This window comes from Prionailurus bengalensis, chromosome F2, assembly GCF_016509475.1.
Source record: "Prionailurus bengalensis isolate Pbe53 chromosome F2, Fcat_Pben_1.1_paternal_pri, whole genome shotgun sequence".
Classification (NCBI taxonomy): Eukaryota; Metazoa; Chordata; class Mammalia; order Carnivora; family Felidae; genus Prionailurus; species Prionailurus bengalensis.
In genome coordinates, this window is record NC_057353.1 from 82733418 (window position 1) to 82754525 (window position 21108).

The 21108-nt window shown below is 65.5% G+C and overlaps 1 protein-coding gene across 6 annotated transcripts; it reads right to left on the reverse strand.

Annotated features, from left to right (window-relative positions):
* Positions 1-98: 98 nt before the first annotated feature.
* SCRIB (scribble planar cell polarity protein) lies at positions 99-20989 on the reverse strand. 6 transcript variants are annotated; one of them, XM_043601989.1, is made up of 37 exons: positions 20756-20989; positions 19406-19523; positions 19219-19297; positions 19032-19121; positions 18872-18928; positions 18710-18773; positions 18540-18614; positions 18327-18471; positions 17872-17990; positions 17451-17650; positions 17189-17355; positions 16979-17106; positions 16779-16904; positions 15842-16009; positions 15318-15719; positions 14610-14672; positions 14122-14211; positions 13535-13612; positions 12566-12889; positions 12401-12481; positions 12062-12316; positions 11416-11526; positions 11020-11313; positions 10741-10929; positions 4183-4293; positions 4032-4079; positions 3766-3837; positions 2788-2856; positions 2070-2177; positions 1823-1982; positions 1591-1720; positions 1303-1488; positions 1067-1209; positions 938-975; positions 754-828; positions 520-571; positions 99-439 (listed from the first exon to the last, which is right to left on the reverse strand). In XM_043601989.1, the coding sequence occupies exons 1-37, from the start codon at positions 20912-20914 to the stop codon at positions 303-305; spliced, it is 4911 nt and encodes a 1636-aa protein (XP_043457924.1). In that variant the 5' UTR covers positions 20915-20989; the 3' UTR covers positions 99-302. The 6 variants fall into 6 exon arrangements, with proteins under 6 accessions (XP_043457924.1, XP_043457928.1, XP_043457927.1 ...); XM_043601993.1 differs by lacking the exon at positions 13535-13612; XM_043601992.1 differs by lacking the exon at positions 754-828 and having other exon boundaries at positions 20756-20988.
* Positions 20990-21108: the final 119 nt, after the last annotated feature.

Below are 21108 nucleotides of genomic sequence, written 5' to 3' on the forward strand. Positions count from 1 at the left end.
ATGGGGGAGGGCCTGGGGGTTCAGGGTTGTTTCCGGCCCCCCCCCCAGCCCAACCACCGTGAACCCCAGCCGTGGGGTGTGGGCAGGCAGACAGGAGGTAAAACGTAGTCAACTTTATTCTTCTTAAACCACAAAATAGAGTCTTTGGTTGTACAAACGTCACTAGTTACAGTCTTGCCAACAGGTCCCAACTGGGGAGGGGCCTCTTTAAAATGCTAACACCCAGGTTAAAAGACTCGGGGCGGGGGCGGTGGTGCTGCGGGCAGGGCCCCCACCCGAGTCAGGGGAGGTACCCAGGACCTCTAGGAGGGCACTGGGCCCAGGCCGCGGCGCCCTGGCCGGATTGGGCGGCGGCTGCTGCACAGCGTCACCTCCTCGGGGCCAGGCGAGGGCCTGCCCAGGAGCACCACGGCCACCTCTCCGTCCTCCTCCTGCAGGCCTGGTGGGCAGAGGCAGGGCAGTGAGCCGACAGGGGGTGGGGTGGCCTGGGGGCACCCCCGGGTCTCACCTGTCACTCACCAGGGCCAGGAGACGGTTCCAAGGACCTCAGCTCCTCAGCAAAATCTGGGGACTGTGATGGGGAGAAGGGTTGGGTCAGGACTGCAGCCAGGGGCTGCCTGCAACCACCCCTGAGAGCCGGGGTGGGGGTCCCCGCGCCCACGGAACAGGACTGGAGACAGGCAGAGAGGGCGGGACAGGCCTGGTGCAAAGGCGGCAGGAGCCCATGCGGCTGTCCCGCGGAAGGGCCTGTACCTGCAGGTCATAGACAGGTCTGGAAGAAGGGAGGGCTGCAAACACCCTGTAGTCAAACTTCCTCCCAGACAAGGCCTTGAAAGGACAGCGTGAGGGAGAAAGGCAGAGAGCGTGAAAAGGGTGAGGGGAGAGGCAGAGTCTGGGGAGGGGGGTACGGGACAGGCATCGACTGCTGACTCCTCACCAGGCGTCCAGGAGAGGTGCTGGTCTGGGGGCCGAGGTCTGGCGGGGGGGGGGGGGGGACAAGAAGTGGGTGTTGGGGGAGGTGTGGGCTGCAGGGCAGGCCCGCCGCCTCCCCTACCGGGACACAGACCTTCCAACGGGGTGGGTGACGGGGTGGGCGCCGGTGAGGGGGCCTCCGCCAGCCGCTCCAGGGGCCCGCGCCTGCCTCGGCCCTCCTGGGACTTGCTGAGGACCATCTGTGCACGGAGGGCATCCTGTTCCAGGGACTTCATCCTGAGAGCAAACGGGAGGCGGGGCTGGGCAGGTGGTGCGGTGGCCGCAGGCAGCGGGGGCAGGGGAGGCCTCGCTGGGCCGCAGGGGCCTCACCTGGCCGCCCGCCACAGTGCGCGCTTCTCGGCCTCCAGGGCACGGCGCTCGGCAGGGGACAGAGCCCGATCGGGCGCAGGCAACTCGGGGCTCTGGACACGGAGTCGCTCCTGATGGCGCCGCTCCGCTTTGGCTGTGCGCACCGGGGCGCTGCCTCCCGGAGGCAGGGGGGACGAGGGTCCGAGCCTGGGACAGGAGATGGGACAGGAGATGGTACAGGAGGGCCGGGTGGGGGGAGTGCTGGGGGTACAGGGGCACCCGGGGAGACGCTGGGTGCTGCCCCCTCACCCTGTGGTGGGGCCGGTCGGGGGCGGCAGCTCCTCTGGCTCATCGGGGGGTTCCCCATCCAGGTCCAGGGGGGGCCCGGTGCCCTCTGCCTCCCGCATCATCTGCACCCTCTTCTGCTGCAGCTTCCGGGCTGGGGGGGTGAAGGGGGCGCGGGGGGGGGGGGGGGGGGCGGGGCGACAGGTCAGGCCCTGGCCTGGCCCCAGCCCTCCCCGCTGCCCATCCGGCCGCTCACCTTCCTCCTCCTGCATCTTGCGCAGATCGTCGGCACCCACCAGGGACACGCGCTTGGGGGGCCCCTCGGCTTGGGGCAGCCGCACCTCCAGTTCAAAGTACTTTTGCCGCTCGCGGAAAGAGAGCTGCTCCGGCGAGGCCGCGGGCCCAGGTGTGGGGGACTGGGGAGAGTGGGTCCTGAGGCCCGGCCCCTCCGGCACGCGCCCCGCAAGCACATGCAGAGGAAGGGCGGGCCGCCCACCGTGTACCTGGGCGGGGGTGTCCTGCGGCGGGTGTGGGCCGGGCACGGCGGCAAAGGTCCTGTAGGCCTGCTTCACGTTGGTGGGCAGTGCGTCGGGGGAGGGCGGGGAGGGGAGCTGAGGGGTGGGGCGCACGTGAGTCTTGCAGAGACAGCCATCATCAGCCACCAGCTGTCCCCACCAGCTGCCCGAGACGCCCGCACACTGGAGGTCAGAGCGCTCACAAAACGGGGATCACCTCTATCCCTGGGGGCCACAGAGTCCCTGGCCAGGCCTCAGCCGCTTTTGTCAGCAGAGGGAGGGATCGGGGTTCAGGTAAGGGGGGGGGGGGGGGAGTTGGTGCAGGAAAGAGACACGGAGCCAAGGTGAGTGGTCAGGTTGGGTACCCAGGGGCACGGGGCCGACACTTACCTGTCTGCCGTCTGGTGGGCAGGGGCAGAGGCCGGGAGCTGGCCTCTGAGTTGGCATTGCCAGTGCCCACCCCCCGCTGCCCTCTCATGCAGCTGACCCAGGGAGCCTGAGTAGGGCCAAGCTGGCCCCCAGGGCCTCACAGACAAGAGGACAGGCAGAGGTGAGGCAGCTCTGACCCCGGGGGCCCCGGCGAGCCCTCACCCACACCACCAACCACCTCTGGCCAGGGAGGTGCCGGCAGGCTGTGCCCTCACAGTCCGAGTGGCAGCTGGGGGGAGGTGCTGTCCCCTCCGCCCCCCACCCACTAGGCACTCACCTGCTGGCAGCTGGGGGAGGGGGAGCAGGGAGCCTCAGTCATCTTCCCTCCGGCTGTTCCAGACAGGACCTGCAGGCGTCAGGCTGGAGTGAGGGTCAGGCAGGGGTGGGGCCTCGCAGGGGGTGGGGCGCTTGGCAGAAGCTGGTCTTCGGCTCCTGACCTGACCCCAGTCCAGGGGGCACCCCCAGGTGGACATAAACACCTGTTTGGCCAGTGTGAAGGGTCCCCCCCCAAAGGCCACAGCCTGGAGCCCCCCAGGATCCCCTCTGCACCCCACAATGCCAGGGGGACAGGAAGGAGGCTCTGACCACAGCGAGGCAGCTGTTCCGTAGGCGGCGCCCCCGGCTCCCCTCCCCGTGTTCTCTGAAGGGGCGTGAGCCAGGGAGGCCCAGACCCTCGCCTGCCACCCCGTGGCACAGTCCTCCTGGTCAGAGGACACGGGCCCCACCCCTGCCGTGGGGTTCCCGCTCTCAGCTGTTCACAGTTGAGGGAAGGTCTACAACCAAAGCCTCCGAGATGCCCCCCAGCACGACTCCCCGCCGCTCTCGGTCGTGTTGGCGCCTCGGGCAGCCGCTGGGAGGGGTGCTCCCATCTCGTGGGGGAGGGCTGAGGACCCGACGTCCGTCCCGTCCAGCACAGCTGTCAGCAGCGGGCCACTTTCCTCCGGCCCGGCCTTCATCACGGCTGCTCAAAGCTGTCCTCCTCAAGGCAGACCCCCAGTGGCTCTGGAGGCCTCCAGCTGCCTCTGCCTGCCCCTCCCCAGCCCTCAGGCCAGGCTCAGGCTCTCCTCCGGTGGGTCTGAGGGGAGGGGGCTTCCTGGGATCCGGCCCCCAATCCCCGCGTGCCTCTGCCTCAGGTGCCCCCGTGGGCCCTGCCTGGTCCCTGGGGTCTTGGGGGAGGAGGGGGGCTAAGGCAGGGGTGGGTCAGAGCCTAGAGGGCAGACGAGAGAGTGGGCCGGGCTGTCACCTGGACACTGACCCTCTGCGTGCTGCCAGCGCCGGGCGTGGCGGCCGTGCGGTGGTCCAGCTTCAGGCCCTCCGGGCCCCGACCCTGGGGAGCAGAGTCGACAGTGGTGTGAAAGGCCGTGTCTGCACCTGAGTGTGGGACAGGTCGCCGCCAGGGGAAGGGAGGGCCTGGTGGGCATCTGGGCCGCTGCCTACTGTCCACCCTGGCACCCTGCGGCGCCACAGGCCCGAGTGTGAAGGGAAGCCTAGTGTACAGGGCAGGGACACCTGGACACTCACCACAGCTTCCAGTCCCCACTGTGGGGTCTGTCCTGGTAGCTCCTTCTCCTATGAGCAGAGAAGGCACTAGTCAGGGACCACCGGCCTCAGGCTCTGCGCCCACCCCTCCCCCTCCCCCGCCCCCTGGGGCTGAACTGCAGGTGGTTCTGACCTTGCCAGAGCCCTCGGGGCTCAGCTCCCGGTCGACGGAGGAGATGCTCTCCAGGCTGTTCCGGCGGCCGATTCCTGCCGCGAAGGGGTTGGCAATGACACCCGGGGACACCTAAGGAGAGACGTGGGCTAAGGGCGGGACCCCCGGTCTCGGGGTCCCCTCCGCAGGTAGGCTGAACCTGCCAGCGACCCATACGGCTGAGGCGGCCTCTGGGGTGGGCAGATCCGTGACCGGGTACCGCCGGCACCCCGGACGTTGTGCCGTCACTGCATCTGCCTCAGAACAAGGACGCACATCACGAGCACCAGAGGCCATTCTGACACGTGGCAGGAGGCAGGGGAGGCTGACCGTGCACACTCAGCCCGGGAAGCAGGTGACGACACCGAGATGGGGTGGGGATGGGGGGCACCGGGCAGGGGTGCCTGGCGGCACAGAGCCTCTTCCGACTCACAGGCTGCTTCTGCAATCTGCAGCGCGAGCGCCCAGAAAGCATTCTGAAACAAAGGACACAATGCAGGAGGAAGCCCGGCAGCTCGGGGTGGTAAGGGGGGCGGGCACCGTCTCCTGCCAGGTACCAGGTACCGGCCGGCAGAGCAGTGGGAGGAAGGAGGGAAACAGCGTAAGGTCTGTCCCCAAACTGTGCTTTAACCGTGAGCCCCGAGGGGGAACACAGGCGGCCGGAAACACGGGAAGGGCTCACTCCAACCCCACGAGAGACAAGAGGGGGAACTCAGCCGTGAGCAGCAGCAGGAACCGGAGGGGTGGCACAGGAGGCACGGAGACTCCCCTCGGTGTGAACGGCTCCCGCTGACGGGGGCGGCTGTCGGTGTGGGCCAAAACACCTATCCGGCTGCGGCCGACGCTCAGAAAGCCGGAGTGAAGCGGTGAGCGAGGGGAGGGCAGAGAGGTGCCAGCCACATGGAGAGCGAGGACAGGGGGTGCCCACAGCAGAGAAGAGGGGCTCAAGGATGGAAACAGTGGACAGACAGGGACGCTGTCATGACGAACGGAGCCATCCATGAGGCAGGTATGACAACACGAACTGGGCACTGGACAGGCAAGAGGCTAGAGGGGGAGAGTGGAGTCTGCTAGGAACGCGGGCTCGACAGAAACCCTGCGGCGGGAGACCCCCAACTGGGACTGAGATTCTGACAACAGTGGAAGATGTAACAGACGCTAGGGAGCCCACCTTCTCAACTTCTGGAACACGGCAGTCAGAAGGCCGCAGGCGGGCCTGAGAGAGGCGGGGCCCTCAGACCGGGGAGCACGGTCGCGCACGGGGACTGAGCGGAAAACACTAGTGGCAAGGCGGCCGGGTCCGTCGTGGCAGAGGAGGCCACGTACGCAGGGAGGGGCCGGCCTGGGAGGCCACTGGGATGGTGGATGACGACGTGAACTCCTGCTTTCCCACAGTCAGAGACACAAATGTCAACACGCGCCCACTCATGGAAGAGCCCGTCCGCCGAGAGGCGCTGAGGCCACGAGCACACCTGGGGCCCAGACCTTGGCTTCTAAATACCACTTTCCACTAAAAGGAACGAGCACTCCTTGGAGAAATGTGCCGCAGAGTCGGGCGGGACAACAGGAGATGAGCCCAGAGTGACCCGTTGTGCCGGAAACTAGGTTGCTCAAAGGATCGTGGGCCAGGTTAGAGGGGCTGGAGGGGAGCCCCTTCCATCGGCCACGTCCAGGGCTACTGCAGCATGAAAGCAGCGGCCATGGCGACAAACCATCACCCGTGAAACAACGTGGAGGCCAGTGAGTCTGCGATCGGGGCAGGCGGGGGAGCATCTAACTGCAGAGAAGGGGGAGCCCCTCCTGGCAGCACAAGGCCGACCGACAAACGCGGGAGGAGCAAGTTCAGAATGTCATCACTGGCAACGACGGCGACACTGACGCCAGAGATCCCTGCAGGCGCTAGAGTTGGCGGCGGACACGGGACGAGTGACGGACATTCAGACTCTCTCGACGTCCCCCCCCACGATACTAATTTCAAAGGGAAAAGAGTCACTTGCAGTGAGGACACCTGCGGACAGCACTGTGGAGACCGCGGGTGACGGGCCAGACCGCCATCTGTGCGCCCTGCCACAGAGGAGGCTCTGGGGGGACAGGGGTCAGCCTGCGGGGAGCGGCCACGGGCCACGGTGCACAAGGTCAGGGTCGGGGAGACTGCAGAGACGTGGCCACCAGGCTCCCACCCGCGCACTCCCGCACTGAGCCCTCTGCGACGAGAGACGCCGGGGACCGTGGGGGAGGCGCACACACGGCCTCTGAGCGAGAGATTCTGTGGCCTGTTCTCGCTTTTTTCCAAATTTAAAATCATTTTATGTATTTGCTCATATTTTTCAAAAAGAAATCATGGCAGACTGACCCCAGACTGACACACCTGGTGGCCTGCAGGGACAGAAGTCCGACTCCTCAAAGTGCTGTTTGTAGTTTTGGCTTTGGGACCACGTAAAGACTCACACTAGCACAAAAGAGCGGTTTAAAACCATCCCTAAAAACCGAGAATGAGGAAGCCCAGCTGCCTACCAGGCTGGCAGCATAACAACACGACGAGTTATTCCAAGTCACTTCGAACACAGTATTGGGACCATACACCCTAGTAAGGAAATCTTTTTTTTTTTTTTTTTTTTTTTTAATTTACTTTTGACAGAGAGAGAGAGAGACAGAGCATGAGCAGGGAAGGGGCAGAGAGGGAGAGAGACACAGAATCCGAAACACGCTCCAGGCTCTGAGCTGTCAGCACAGAGCCCGATGCAGGGCTGGAAATCACAGACCGCAAGATCGTGACCTGAGCTGAAGTCGGACGCTCAACCGACTGAGCCACTCAGGCGCCCCATAAATCTTAAGAACTCGGGGAAATCTTAACTTGCTCTCAACGACCTTGGTATTAACAGCTTCAGAACTATTGAACATAATAACAATACTTAAAGTTTTGATAGAAAAGAGACACAAATATAAAATCAGAAGTAAAAACCCTGCAAACTTAATTATGAATCAAAAATAACGGTACAGTGGGACGCCTGGGTGGCTCAGTCAGGCATCTGATTCTTGGTTTCGGCTCAGAGCAGGATCTTATGGTTTGTGGGTTCGAGCCCCATGTTGGGCTCTGTGCTGACAGTGCAGAGCCTGCTTGGGATTCTCTCTCTCTGTCCCTCCCCTATACTTGCTCTCTATCTCAAAATAAGTAAGTAAACGTCAAAAAAAACAAAAACAAAAAACAGTACAGTGACACCTGGCTGACTAATCAATGGAACATGTGACTCTCGATCTCAGGGTCACGAGTTCAAGCCCCATGTTTGGTGTGGAGCCTACATAAAAAAATGAAGAACAGTACAAACTCATGGCTTTCCTCTTTCTAGAAACATCCACATCCTGGGCCGCACGTGCTGCAGAGGCTGGGAAGCAATGAGCCCAGCACCATGAGTGCCACAGGCCAGTACGGGGCAGGGCGGCGGCGGGGGGAGGGTGCCGAAGCACCACTCGTGGCTGAGAGGTGCCAGGGTCCTCTCAGAAATGGCCGATTCCAGGGCCGGGGGAGGAAATACCTGGTCACTCAGGAGGGCAAGGAAGCTATCGAATGACAGGTGCCACACTAAACAGAAGCCACATGTCCAATGAGGGGACAGTGTGAGTGCAAAACACAATGGGTTCAAAGACATCAAGAACACACAGACCTGTGAATTCACAGTAACGCTAAAAACAAAAACAAAAAAGGGTTCGGTTGCTACCCTTGAAGCTTTCCAAGGCCCCAGCTTGTTATTTAAAACCCCGTCGGGACAACGGGAGGGACCCGGCGTGCGGTCTTGCCTGTCCCGGGCAGCGCCTTGTCTCGGGCCCCGCGGCCGGGAGGGGCTCTCTTCCTAGAGGCACATGGAGGCGTGCGGGGGGAGCCCTCCCTCACGGCAGAGACTAAGGGAGCGCCAGAAAGGAAAGGTACCCGTGGCCAAAGCCCGAACGCTGGCCCCTGGGAAAGCCAGTGAGAGACACGCCGGCAAACGTGAGCCGGAGGGCAAGGTAACAGCTGCTCCGTTAGGAAGGGACACGACCGCACAGGGGAAGGGCCGTGGGCGCAGAGGGTGGGATGAAGGAGCCGGGTGGCCGTCCGTGTGGACGGGACGGTGGGCGTGTGCCGTGCCGTTCCCGCCGCCCGATCCTCCCCGGAAGCGGACGCTACACTACACAGGCGAGGACACTGAGGCCGGGAAGCCAGCGCCTGCCCAAGGCTCCGCAGTAAGGAAGGGCTGTGCCCCGGGTTGCGCTGGAACAGAGGGAGCACTGGCCTCGCCGGTGGAGCCGGCTCCAGCAAGTTCTCATGAGCCCCGCCTCTAACGAGCTGCCAGGGGCGCTCGGGAGGAAGGCGGCCAGTGCACCAGCTGGCGCTGAGACTGGTTTTCAGGACCCGAAAGGGTTCAGGGGACACTCGGCAAGCCCGGACCCTACGGGGCTCAGACGGGCTCTCACACGAGCCTGGGGTACGACACTGGGGGGGGGGGGGGGGGGAGCAGCGAGGAGAGCATTCTGAGGGCCCTGCCCCGTGCCCTGGGGCACACAGAAGTGTGTGCAGTCCACTTCTCACTGCTGGCACGGGGCAAGGCCACCAGAGCGGACCAGGGGGGCCTGACCAGGAAAGCGAGACCCGCATACGCCGCTCAGGATGCAGGACCTCCACGCAGAGAACGGTAAGCAAGAGCAGAGCGGTCCACACGTGGGCTTGGAAAAAACACACTCTCGCGGCAGAAGAACTCCCGAGATCAAGGCTAATTCTCGAGTCCTAATCAACTTTTGTTACAGAACTTGACAGGTTTGTTTGGAACAGAAAACACAGAGAAACAGACTGAAGCTTTTCTAAAGTAGAAGCAAAAGGTGACGTGACCAATCAGGGATCCAAGGGCACCAGAAAGTGACCGTGTTTAGGACCACGTGCAGCAGCTCTGGACACACTGAACCCTCACAAAGATGGCCCCAGGTCCCCAGACCCGTGGGGAGCGACAGGTGAGCAGTCCCCACTCCTGAGATGACGCATCGCCCACTCGGAAAACAATCCAGGGGGACTGCAGAGCTCTGTCTTTAAAAAGTTACATTAGTACAAGCAAGAAACACACAGCGACATTCTGACAATTCTTTGAAGCAAGGAAGATTTTCCTAAGCAAAACCCAAAATCCAAAGACACAAAGGAAAGATCAGAAAACTTAATTAACAAAGAACTTAGGTTTCTAAAACCTCAAAGAAATCACTCTTAAAAAGCAAAAGCGATAAAAACAATCGCATCCCACGTAACAAAAAGCTGACGCTCAAAACACGAAAGAGCACAGGTCGGTCTGCGAGGACAGACGGACGGTCCGAATGCCCCCAGGCCTCCTTCCCGCACAAACGCCCCCAAAGCACAGAGACGGGCTCCCGAGCCTGCTGGCCAGCATGCTGGAGGAAGGCGCAGACGTGGCGACCCGTGGAGGGACCACTAGGCACAGCCACGTGAAAGGGCTACCAGCAGAACCACGTGCCCGGACGGCAAAGCCAAGTGTGGGCACCCCCGTAACTCGGGGACACGCCAGCCCCACTCCCTCGGGGGTTTGAGCCCCTCACCACGTAGCTGTTCTTTTCTCTTCAACTAAAAGGCTTTCAAGTCAGCAAACTTGTAAACTTTTCTAAACACACACGGGAAACTCACAAAAGGTAAAGCCTTCTCTGGGACCACCCGGTCTAGACCTCAAGTCCTAAGAGAAACCCCTCCCAGAAGCCACCACCGGGGTTCCCGTGAAGGCAAAGGGAGGTGTGGGCACGGGGCATCCGGCCTGGCCTGGAGTGCAGAGCGTGAGCACGGCCTCCCTTCCACGCAGCAGACGATACACAGAACCAGGGATGAGCCCCCACTGGCAGTGCAGGGACAGGGTGGCAGGGAGCCACCGTCCCCAGGATGCGCTGCAGACGGCCGGTCTGAGGGGGCTGCCCCATCCCCAGGCAGAGTAGGCAGCCACTGTGGCGTAGGGTCCTCAGAGGCCTGTTGGGGCGCAGGCACAGCCGCGTCACCTTTTGCCTGGGGGCCCCGGGGACAGCAGTGGAGAAGGTGGGAGAGGGTGAGACAGGGGACCCTCCAGAGCAGAGGGGAAGACTCAAGAGGCCAGACTCGTTCAGACCGAGGGCCCCGCACACGCCCCACGTGGCTTCCGCTCTGAGGTGGGTCCTGGGAAGCAAGGTCCCCTGAGGGGTCCCCACACGTGTCTGCAGGCAGAGTCCCGAGGGGCCCCAACTTCGCTGCGTGCGTGGCTCAAAGCCATGCTGTCGCGGCTCGTGGCCCTGCCCTGCAGATGCCGCCCACCCGAAGGCACCCGGCTTCTTCTAGGGCCCAATCGTGCCGTCAGTTCACACGCCTTGTCCCGCCCAGGACCGCGGCCCCCTCCCACGTGGACTCACAGTGGCCGAGGGCTTCCCCAGGCCTAGAGATGGAAAGACCAGCTTTCCCAGCCCACACAGGGTCACTCCTCGCACGTCTAGGCTGCGCTGCAAACAGGACCCCGTCCTTGTGGCAGGGCGCCGATGGGGGTGGGCACTGACCTCGGCAGGGGTGGCAGCGTCGGTGTCGAAGCCATCACAGACGAGCACGGTGAGGGTGTCGCCCACGCCGCGCAGCAGCCGCACGGCCTCGCCGTGTGTCAGGCCCAGCAAGCTCTGCTGGTTCACCTCCAGCAGCCGCAGCCCCACCCGCAGCCGGCCGTCACGCCCCGCTGCTCCCGTGGGGCTCACCTGCAGAGAGACCCGGACCTCGAGGTCTACGATGGTTCCTCTTCCCCGAGGAACCCAGTGGGGCGGGGCCGGCCGAGGAGGGGCCCTCACCTTGGAAATGAAGATGCCCTCGTCTGTGGGGTCACAGGGGTTCCCCGCATGGCCCTTGGCTCCCCCTCGGATGCTGATGCCCAGCTTCTCGCCGGGAGCTTTCTGGATACAGAGTTCCCGCATGCCCGGGGGTGGCGGGTCCCTCCTCACAAGCAAGACCAGCTCCAGGCAGGGCCGAAGCAGGGCACTGACCGCCTCCTGGTGCGTGGCCTCCCGAATGTCCTGCCCGTTCACTGCCAGGATGCGGTCCCCAACCCGGAGGCCGCTGCGTGCAGCCAGGCCCCGTGGGAGCACCTGTCAGTGGGGGTAGGGGTGAGGTCCGGTGGGCTGCAGGCCTTGCTGCCCCCTGCCTGGGCCGGGCCCTCCTAGCAGAGACACACGCGGGGCCCACTCTACCTTGGAGATGAATACGCCAGGCTCCTGGATACCAAACGGGTGGCTGGAGTGATCAGAGCCCCCGACGATGCTGAGCCCCAGTGGGCCCCCGGCTCTCGGCAGGCAGATCTCCTGGGGATACCCAAGGGCGTGAGGAGCTGGTTGGAATGAGCCTGTTGGAGCAGCAAAGGGATGCTTCTCCAACCCAGAGGGTGTACGGGCCCAGGGTGGCTGCGTGCAGACAGGTTGTTAGGGACGCTGGGCGGTGGCCCCGCCACATCAGGACTGACAAAAAGACCGCGTGGGGAGGTGGCCAAGAAACGAAGGCCCAGGGGCGCCTGGGTGGCGCAGTCAGTTGAGCTTTCCACTTCTGTCAGGTCACGATCTCACGGTTTTTGAGTTCGAGCACCGAGTTAGACAGCTCAGAGCCTGGAGCCTGTTTCAGATTCTGTGTCTCCTTCTCTGCCCCTCCCCTGCTCACGCTCTGTCCCTCTCAAGAATAAGCACCAAAAAAAAATTTGTTTTTAAATAGAAAATGAAAAAAAGAAACGAATGCCCAGTGGCCTGGCACCAGAACGGAGAGGGCGGGGCGCTCCTCCCACCTGGTGTGAACCCTCTGGACGTGGAGGGGAGCAAGGGACAGGCAGGGAGAGGGCCACGGTCTTACCTCCACTGGGTATGGCCCCTCCAAGGTGGCAGCCGGTAGGCTGGGGGCCAGCCGCAGCGGCCCAGACTCCCCAGGGGTGGCAGCGGCCACGGCGGTGCTGGTCACACTGGGAGGTGTGGGGGGGGGTGGCGGAGGGCTGGGGGGAAGGGGCCCTCCGGCCCCACGCTCCAGCAGCAGGGCGATGGTGGGGGAAGCGGCGGTCAGCAGAGAGACGGCGTGGTCGTGCCTGGCTTCGGTCATGTCCACCCCGTTGATCTGCAAGAGCGAGGCCCGTCAGGGAGCCCTGGGAGGTGGGTGGAGCAGATGTGGCGGTCAGCCGGCCCCACGACGCCCACTCACCGAGAGGACTCGGTCGCCGACCTGCAGAGTACCCGCCCGGTGGGCAGCGCCCCCCTCTGCGATGCGGGAAATGAAGATGCCCTGCAGGGGAAAGGAGAGCTGAGTGGCACGCGCACGACCCCGGCCCCGAACCCCGGCCCCGCCTCACCCCATCGCCCGCCTCACCCCATCCCCGGCCCGGTAAGGCGTGGAGCCTTTCCCGCCGGCGATGCTGAAGCCCAGCCCCTTCTCGCTGCGCACAAGGCAGGCCACGTGGCGCTGGCGGAGGGGCCCGGCGGGGTCCGGCTGGAGCAGGGGCAGGCGCAGGGCAGCTCCCCGCCATTCCCGAGGGCTGTAGTCGTCCTCCGGCCGCAGGGGCGTGACGGTGACCGCGTTCTCCGGTTCCACCATGCGCTCCCGCCACAGCCGCATCTGCACAGTGCTGCCGGCCCCCCGCAGCGCCTCCACGGCCTGGTGGTGCTCGGCACCGTGCAAGGCCACGCCGTTCACCTGCGGGGCGGGACACCGGTCAGGCCAGGGCCACGGCCGCGGGGAGACCCTGCGCACGGGAGGGACCCTCCACAGACGGGAGACGGGAAAAAGAGCCAGCCCCGCGACTCGCACAAACCCGGGGTGAGGCCGCGGGTCGGCTGACGGACACGAGGGTGTCCTTCCTGCTGGCCCGCACCCGTCCCTCAGCCCAGCGGCCCGACTGAAGACGCCGGGGGTCGCCGGGTGTCTGACGCCATCCCTCCTCCCTGACCCCAGCCTGGCCGGGCTCCCTCTCCTCCGCTCTCCCTGCCGTACTGGCCACGGCACACACTCCTCCGCAGAGAGCTGCAGCGTGGTCTCAGCCCTGCCTGGGCGAACACCAGCCTGGCCCATAGCCTCCGTTCCCGGCCCCTTCTGGGCCCTGCAGAAAGGGCACGTTGCCCTCAGACCTTGCCCCGGTGTGTCCCCCAAGAGCTCCCGGATGCCCCTGCCCAGGCTCGGGAGCAGGAAACCAAGCCGGCGACCCAGCCTGCCAGAGGTGTGACCACCTCCCCGACCAGCCTCCACCCCCGGCACGGCCAGTGCCCTGCACCACCCGGATTCCCTCCCTGACAGCAAGGGCTGTGTGCAGCCTGGGGGGGGGAGGGGGGGGGCCTGACCCACCTCGAGGAGCTTGTCACCCACCCGGACTCCCGCCCGGGCTGCAGGGCCCTCCTCTGACACTCGAGAGATGAATATACCCTGGAGAAGAAGCAGAGGCTGAGCGGAGAGACAGGACGGAGGCCGCGGAGGGGGTCCCATGCTGTCCCATCCCGTCGGGGGAGCAGCTGGGCAATGCCTGGAAACCCTGCACCAGGCTCGCAAAGATGCCCGAGGGCGCAGGGCAGTCACGGGCGCTGGGCTCACCGCCGGAAGTCCCGTGAGTCAGGGAGCTAGAAGGCCCAGGTCAATCTCTTGAGACGGTTTTCAATCCCAGACCCAACAGGGGTGACCCACAGAGGGAAAGCGGGATGCTGAGGAGAGCGTGGGCACCCGGCACTGCCTCCAACTAACCTGCCCGGCTCTGTCCCCAGTCAGCCATCAGGGCCGGGCACCCGGGGCCAGGGGTCCCTGAGGGTGAGCAGGCACCAGAAGAAAGCACACCGTGAGGTTGGGGAGTGCGGTGGAACAGCTTTCAAAGCCACGAAAAACCTCGCAGAAAAAAGGCGGGGATGCAGGGAGAGGGGGCCTCGTGGGCCCTAGGTCCTCACCTCGTCATCCCCTTTGTAGGGCGTAGAACCCCTGCCACCAGCGATGCTGATGCCTAGTCCCCCCGTCTGCCGCACGATGGTGAGCGTGAGCTGGAAACAGAACAGGCTGGCTGTCCGAGGGCCGCCTGGGGGCCTGCACGGCGACGGGCACTGACAGAGCAGAGCACAGCCTGGACCGTGCCCAAGGCCCTGCCCCCACCCGTAGATACTGCCTCAAAGCTCCAGGGTCCCCACAGCTGGGAAGGCAGGGGACGCCCCAGCACCCCTGCTGACACCGGCTGCCTGCCCCAGGCCCGCACCCATCTCTGTCCGTCTGGGTCAGAGGGCTGGCTGGCCCTGGCACCGGGGAGGTGGGCGGGATCTGCCCAGGCGTGTGGGGGCAGGGGGGCGGGGGAGGGGGACAAGAGGCGTGAGAGCTCACAGCCCGGGAAGCAAGGCCAGCAGCCCGGGACAAAGAGCACAGAGCAGAGCACAGAGCAGGTACAGACCTCTTCCTCCTCAATGCGTGCGGGCTCTATCAGCAGGTTATTGGCCTGGTCAAACGACACCCCCTGTTAGGACGGGACCAGCGAAGGCATGCAGGTGAGCCCCGACCCTGCCCTGCCACCGCCTTACCCGGCCCCGCAGAGAGCAGAAAAGAGAGGAAAGACCACACCAAGCTCCCGCAGCCCGAGCACCGGCCCGTCTCCCGGGGCACGCGGTCCCCTCAGCTCCAGACGCAGGGCTACCACTGCCACCGCCAAAACAACAAATGGGGTGGGATCAGCGGGTCGGGGGCCCCCAGGGCAGGCTGAGCCTGTGTCTGGCTGTCCCAGAGTACGGCCACCTAGGCCCCTCAGCTGCCACGGCATCACACCCGCTCTCCACACACAACCTCGACGTCAGATGCACAGAAGTGCTGTGGTGCTGACGTGTCCCCAGGGAGCAGGCAGGACCTTAGTGCGGGCCCACGAGAGCCCCCTGAGGGCCAGGGAGAGGACTGGGGCGTGGGACCACAGTGGGGCCGGCAGGGCCTCGGGACCCAAGGCCGAACCCAGCCCAGGAAGACCTCGCGGTCAGCAGCCCTTGGGGAGGAGCCAAGAGCTGCCGTGAGTGCCCCGAGATACCAGTGTGGATGGAGGCCCGCTGAGGAGCAGTGTAGACCCTGCAGGGGCCAGCAGAGCCTGGGTCGACCGGGTATGCGAGCTGAGACCCACCTTGATGGAGGGTGCAGAGACCAGGGCCGCCTCCTCCGCCGCCTCCTTCTCAGCCTCCTCTTCGTCCGGAGGAGCCTCCTCCTCCGCCTCCTCTTCCTCCTCTTCCTTCTCACCTTCCTCTTCGTCCCGAGGAGCCCAGGCTGTGTGGAGGCCGTTGTGCCAGCCCCCAGGCCCTGCCGGGCCCTCCCCGTCCGGCTGTGCTCCCTGCAGCAGGGCCACGACGGCCTCGGGCTGGGGCAGCTTGGAAATCTTGAAGTGCTTCTTATAGTGAGGTGTGTCCTTGCGGATAAGGCGCTGTCTCCCACCGGGCAGGGGCCAGGGCGCCTCCGGCTGCCCCTCCTCGCTCTCGCCGTCGTCCCTCGGGGGCAGCAGCAGCGTGTCCTCTGCGAAGCGCACTGTGGGCTGCGTGAAGCCGGGCGTGAGGACGGCGGCGTGGTCTGCACGGGCCCCCTGCCCGGACGCGGCTCGCGGATGCTGGGCAGCACGCCACTGCAGACCTCCGCGGGGCAGAGGCCCGGCCTCACCTCCTCGTAAGTCTCCTCCGCAGGCTCCTCTGGGGTGCCCGGGCCGGCTTCCTGCTGGCTCGGCCCCTGCGTCTCGGTCAGCGGGCCCTCGGGGTCATCCTGGGAGGCCGTGCCATCAGACGGCTGCGAGTCCTTGCTCAGGCCAGACTCGGTGCTCAGCCTCTTCTCCTGCGGCAGGGTCAGGCAGCTGGTCGGCCTGGGCGTTCTGCTGCCCCGACTGCAGAGCCCCTGGTGGGCTCACCCCCTGGCGGGTAGACGGAGCCCGTCCCAGCCCCCAGGGAAGCCACGCCGCCATCAAGATGAACAGACGGTGCGCAAAGCCACAGATCCGTGGCACAGCCCCTCGGGGGTCTTCCCGCAAAACACAAGATGGGGACCAGGCAGGTTCCAGAAGGCCACCAGACCGACGACCGCCAGGCGCCCAGACGTGAGCACGGTTCCGCACGTGAGCCACGGCGGCTTCACAGAGCGGGTGGCCCGGCTCCACGTCCCTCCAGGCTGCAGATACCCTGCTGCACCCGAAGCGTCCCCGAGCTTTCCCCGACCCCAACGCCAGGAACCTCCAAACGAGCACCACCGGGCCCACCTGACTCAGGTCCCCGCACGCCACGCCAAAGCCGGTCGTGCCCCTTCCGGCTGTGTGAGGACCCGAGGCAGGTCTGACCCGCTCGCCTCGCTCTCCGCCCCTACACCGCCTCTGGTTCCTACCCGGCGCGTCTACACCACACGTCCCCCTGCACTCGCGCCAGCGGCCCTTGTGTGACGGGGCCCTGCTCCGCTGGAGAGCGTGGCGGACTTGGCCCTGGACCCCTGCCCCTCGGGCTCATCTCCTCCCAGCCCCCGCGCCCACCCCTAGGCACCCAAAGCCCTACACCCGTGACGGACAAGACACCCGGGGCCAGGGTCCCTTCTGTGCCAGGCGGGTTCCCATAGGCACCTCCTCCAAAGGCGAGGGTGGCCCGGACTCGGGCCTGCAGGCCAAGGCTTCGCCCCGACGTTCCTCGACGCCCCTCTTCATCACCTTCAGCTCGCTGGGGTGAGGCGTGGCCCGACGTTGCAGGCCCTGCAGTGTGCAGGGGGGTGAGGGGGGGTGCGGGGAGGATGCGCCCCCTCCCCCCCGGGGCGCCCCCACCATACCCGCTTCTCAGCAGCAGCTTCCTCGGCGTCGTCGCCACAAGCGGGGACCTCCAGAAACTGGATGACGCTGACGCGACCGAGCGGGGCGTCGCTCCAGCTCTCCGAAGGGCTCCGCTGCCCCGGCTCCTCTGAAGGACGCGGTCGTCAAGGGGATGCCCGGCCCTGCCCCTCAGACACAGCCGCCCCGTGGCCCCGTGGCCGGTCACCTACCGAGGCTGGGTGGGGGCTGCTGCGGCAGCAGGTAGCAGGTGAGAACCTTTTCGCCGGTCTGGGCGTCGTCCTCCGTCTGGAACCGGAGCATAGGCTGTGCCTGGTTCTCAGCCAGCCATAGGGCCTTGAGGTTGAGGTGGGTGAGCGCAAACGGCAGACTCCGCAGCCTGGGGGCCGGGGGGGGTGCGGGTGGCACGGGAGGTTCAGCGGGGGCCGGCAGGCTCGGCTGGCTCAGCGGGGGCCGGGCAGGGCGAGCACTCACCGGTTTCCAGCCACGTCCAGCACGTGCAGCTCAGCCGTGTGGGCGAGCTCGGGCGGCAGGGCGGCCAGACGGTTGTCCCTCAAGGAAAGGACACTGAGAGCCACACAGCCTCCGATCTCGGGGGGCAGCACCTCCAGACGGTTGCGGTCCGCGTTGAGATTGGTCAGCTTGGTCAGCTTCCCCAGAGAGCGGGGCAGAGCCTGGTCGGGGCCGAGGGAGGGTCACAGGTTGGTGGGAAACCGCCCCGGTCCGGAAGGAGAAGAGGACCTTTCTGCGGGGTTCGGTCTGGCACCGCTCCCTGTCCCCCGCAGGGAACCGCTTCCAGCCATAGCCTCCCATCCAAGCACACCCCTGGGGGCTGCCACACGGCGCTCCTCTCCCCCCGCCTCAGTGTCCCCGGTCCCACCGGGCCGGGGCCTACCGTCAGCAGGTTCTCCGTGAGGATCAGCTCCGAGAGGTTCTCGCAGTCACCGATGGCCTCCGTCACCTCGCACAGACGGTTCTGGTCCACCTTCAGGATGGACAGCTGTTTCAGCTGACCTGGTATCGGGGAGACACGATGACACCGCTGTGTGGGGCAAGCCCCGCCCGGCTGCCCGTGCGGGGCACAGCTCAGAGCCCTGTCCTGCTGCAGACCCGGCCCCATCACCCAACCCACCTGCGCTTGCAGCCCTTTGAGCTCCCTGCCCCGGAGCTGAACTGCCAGGCTCCCTCACCAGCTCACCGGGCCCATCCCCACCCCAGTTTAATTCCCCTTCTCGGGGGCGTCTCTCGGAGTCTAGGTAAGTAGAGTCAGAGCCCTCCCCGAAAGGGCCCTCCTCCAGGCCGGGGTTCCCCGCCAGCCACGCCCCCCCCAGTGCCCCGGCCGGTGCTGACCGATGCCGTCAGGGAGCCGCTGCAGCAGGTTCTGGGAGAGCAGCAAGTCCGTGAGCAGCAGCAGCCCGCCGAGCTCAGAGGGCAGCTCCTCCAGCCGGTTCTCCGACACGTCCAGGCACACCAGGCGCCGCAGGTTCCCGAGCTCCTGGAGGTGGGCGCAGGGGGTCAGGGAGCAGCTGAGCACGGGCCAGGGGGTGCCGCACCCTCACTCACCGGGGGCAGTGTGGACAACTGGTTCCGGTCCAGCCACAGCTCTCGAAGATTGGGCAGAGCCCCCAGGGTATCGGGCTGCGAAAACGGACGGGGACAGGACGACAGGGTCAGAGCGAGAACCTGAGGTCCCCGGCCCTGCCTCGCCCGAGACAGCCCCGCCCTCTCCGCACCAGCACTTCCAGCTCATTGCCTCCCAGATCCAGCTGTTCCAGCTTGACCAGGAAGGACAGGGACCTGCGGAACAAACAGCAGGTGTCGCCTCGACTGCGCGGCCTAAAGCCCCGAGGGCCTCGGCCCAGGCAGGCACCGGATGAGGACCCGAGCCCACTCACGCAGGCAAAGACTTGAGCAGGTTCTCCCGGAGCTCCAGGGTCACCAGGTTGGCGAGGCTGAAAGAGAGATCGAGGTGGGGCGTGACAGAAACAGAGAGACGGTGGGGACAAGTGGAGAGGCAGGGCTGAGCCGAGTTCCCCTGCCCTGGAGGGCACTCACTTGCCCACGTCCCCGGGCAGCGCCTGCAGGGACACGTCATTCAGGGCCAGGTGAGCCAGGCTGCGCAGCTGAGTGAAGCCTTCCGGGAGCCTGCGCCAGAGGAAGGGGACCTCAGGTGTCCAGAACAGGGCTGCGTAACCTCCCGCACCCGCTGCTGCCCCCCACCCCTGCCGTGGCCATCACCTACCTAGACAAAGGGTTCCCACTGAAATCTGCAATCTCCAGGGCCTTGCAGAACTTGATGCTCTCGGGGATCTCCGGAATGTCTGTAGTAGGAGAGGGAAGGCCATGGAGAGACACCCGTGGTCTCTGAGGACTCCGAGTCCTCCCTGCCTCCCCTAGGCTCCACCCCAGACCTGCCCTGGGCCCCGCACCGTTCCGGGACACGTCCAGCTCCACCAGCTGCATAAAGTTGGCCACCTCGGGGGGCAACCGCTGGATCTCGTTGTCACTCAGGCCCAGCTTCCGCAAGTTCAGCAGACGAAAGAAGGGCTGCGGGCAGGGAGTGGGGTCAGGGGTGCCTGGACTCTAGCAGAGGGCCCCTCCAAGAGCAGACACGAATTCACAGCTCACAGATCCCATGGGCCCCTGCCTGCTGCAGGCCCCACAGAAACCCAGGGTCCTGCCACATCACCTCAATCCGCAGCAGGAAAAGGAGAGAAAAACGCACACCCCCGTCTCCCTAAGCTTCTAAGTTCCTTTTGGGACCTGGTTCCTTCTCGTCAACTCAGACACGTTTCCTGCTGCTCTCTTTCCAAAGCGTTCCAAGTCTTGGCTGGTGAATACTCTCACGTCTAGCTGGGTGATTCTCCATTCCTCATCCTGTGTGCTCCCTTAAGGACTCCACATGCAACCTGAAAGCCCTCTTCCCCCCATCCACTGGCGAGTCCTCCGGGGCCCCTGCTGGCTCTGCTGCTGCACCCAACCGACCCGGCCCAGATCTGCGGCAAGGACTGGGCAGTCACGAAGAAAAGTGACAAAATCAGCAAAGTACCCCAAGTACAGTGGTTTCGTGTACAGGGGGACCGAAGACTCCTGGAGGTGGTGAGGGACAGAGCCCTCCCATCCAAGCCCAGAACAGGGTCACCACACCCTTTGTGGCACACGGCCCCAAGCACTGGGCCGCTTAGCAACCGGTCTCCAAAAAGGAAATCCTTTTATGACCTGCTTCCTTTAGTAACCTCTTCTCCAGAGCAGCCTTAGAAGGAAAGCAAGCTGACCGGGACGCACAACTGCGAGAAGAGGTAGACAGGCGGCAGACCTATCAGGGACAAGGACCTTGAGGACAGCTCCCCTACCCTGCCTCAGCCCCCAGGAGGAGAGCAGTCGGAGAACGCCGGGCTCCTCGCCTCCCGGGCAGTGTGAGAAAGCAGTCTTCACCTGCCAGACCAGGTTCGCCTACCCACCTCGACGGGCTCCATCCCATCCACCGCCCCCGTGCTTGCGCTCCCTTCGCTCCTAGACTGTGGCTATCCCTGTCACCCCCAGGCAGGCACCCGAGGAGCACTGCCACCTGGCGCCAGCACCCGAGGTGGGTGAGGAGGGTGGGGTTGGCCGGTAAGAACCAGCAGGGCCAGCTGGAGGCTGCGGTGCCCCGCCCGGGGCCAGCGCCTGCTGACGAGCCCTGGGCGAGCGGGAGCCGCCGCGGGGCCGATCCCGCCGACCGGTGCCCACCGGTGCCCAGGGCCGGGCCGGGCGGCAGGTAGGTGCGGGCGGCCGCTCACCTTGGGCAGCTCGCGCAGCTGGTTGGCGTCGAGGAGCAGCTCCTCCAGGCTGCGGCTGTAGCGGTAGATCTCCTCGGGCACGGCCTGCAGCGAGCAGTGCCGCTTGTCCACCGACTCCACGTGCCGGTTGCAGCGCCACAGCGGGATGCACTTGAGCATGGTGCGGGCTGGCGGGCGCGCGGCGCGGGCTCAGGCGCGGGCTCGGGCGGCGGGCTCGGCCGGGGGGCGGGGCCCGGTCCGCATGAGCGCCGGGCCGGCCGGCCGGGCGGGGGAGGGGCGGGGCGGCGGCGGCGGCGGCGGCGGCGGCGGCGGCGCTGGGCCCGGGCCGCGCTCGGAACGCTCGGCCCGAGGCG

Bases quoted from the DNA above. Each gene is read 5' to 3' on its own strand.
- SCRIB (XM_043601988.1), bottom strand. From the start codon at position 20,914: ATGCTCAAGTGCATCCCGCTGTGGCGCTGCAACCGGCACGTGGAGTCG. The intron at 18,929-19,031 runs GTGAGTGCCCTC...TCTCTCTTTCAG, and splicing joins CTGCCCGGGGACGTGGGCAA to CCTCGCCAACCTGGTGACCC. The intron at 1,721-1,822 runs GTGAGCGGCCGG...TCACCCCCCCAG, and splicing joins CAAGATGCAGGAGGAGGAAG to CCCGGAAGCTGCAGCAGAAG.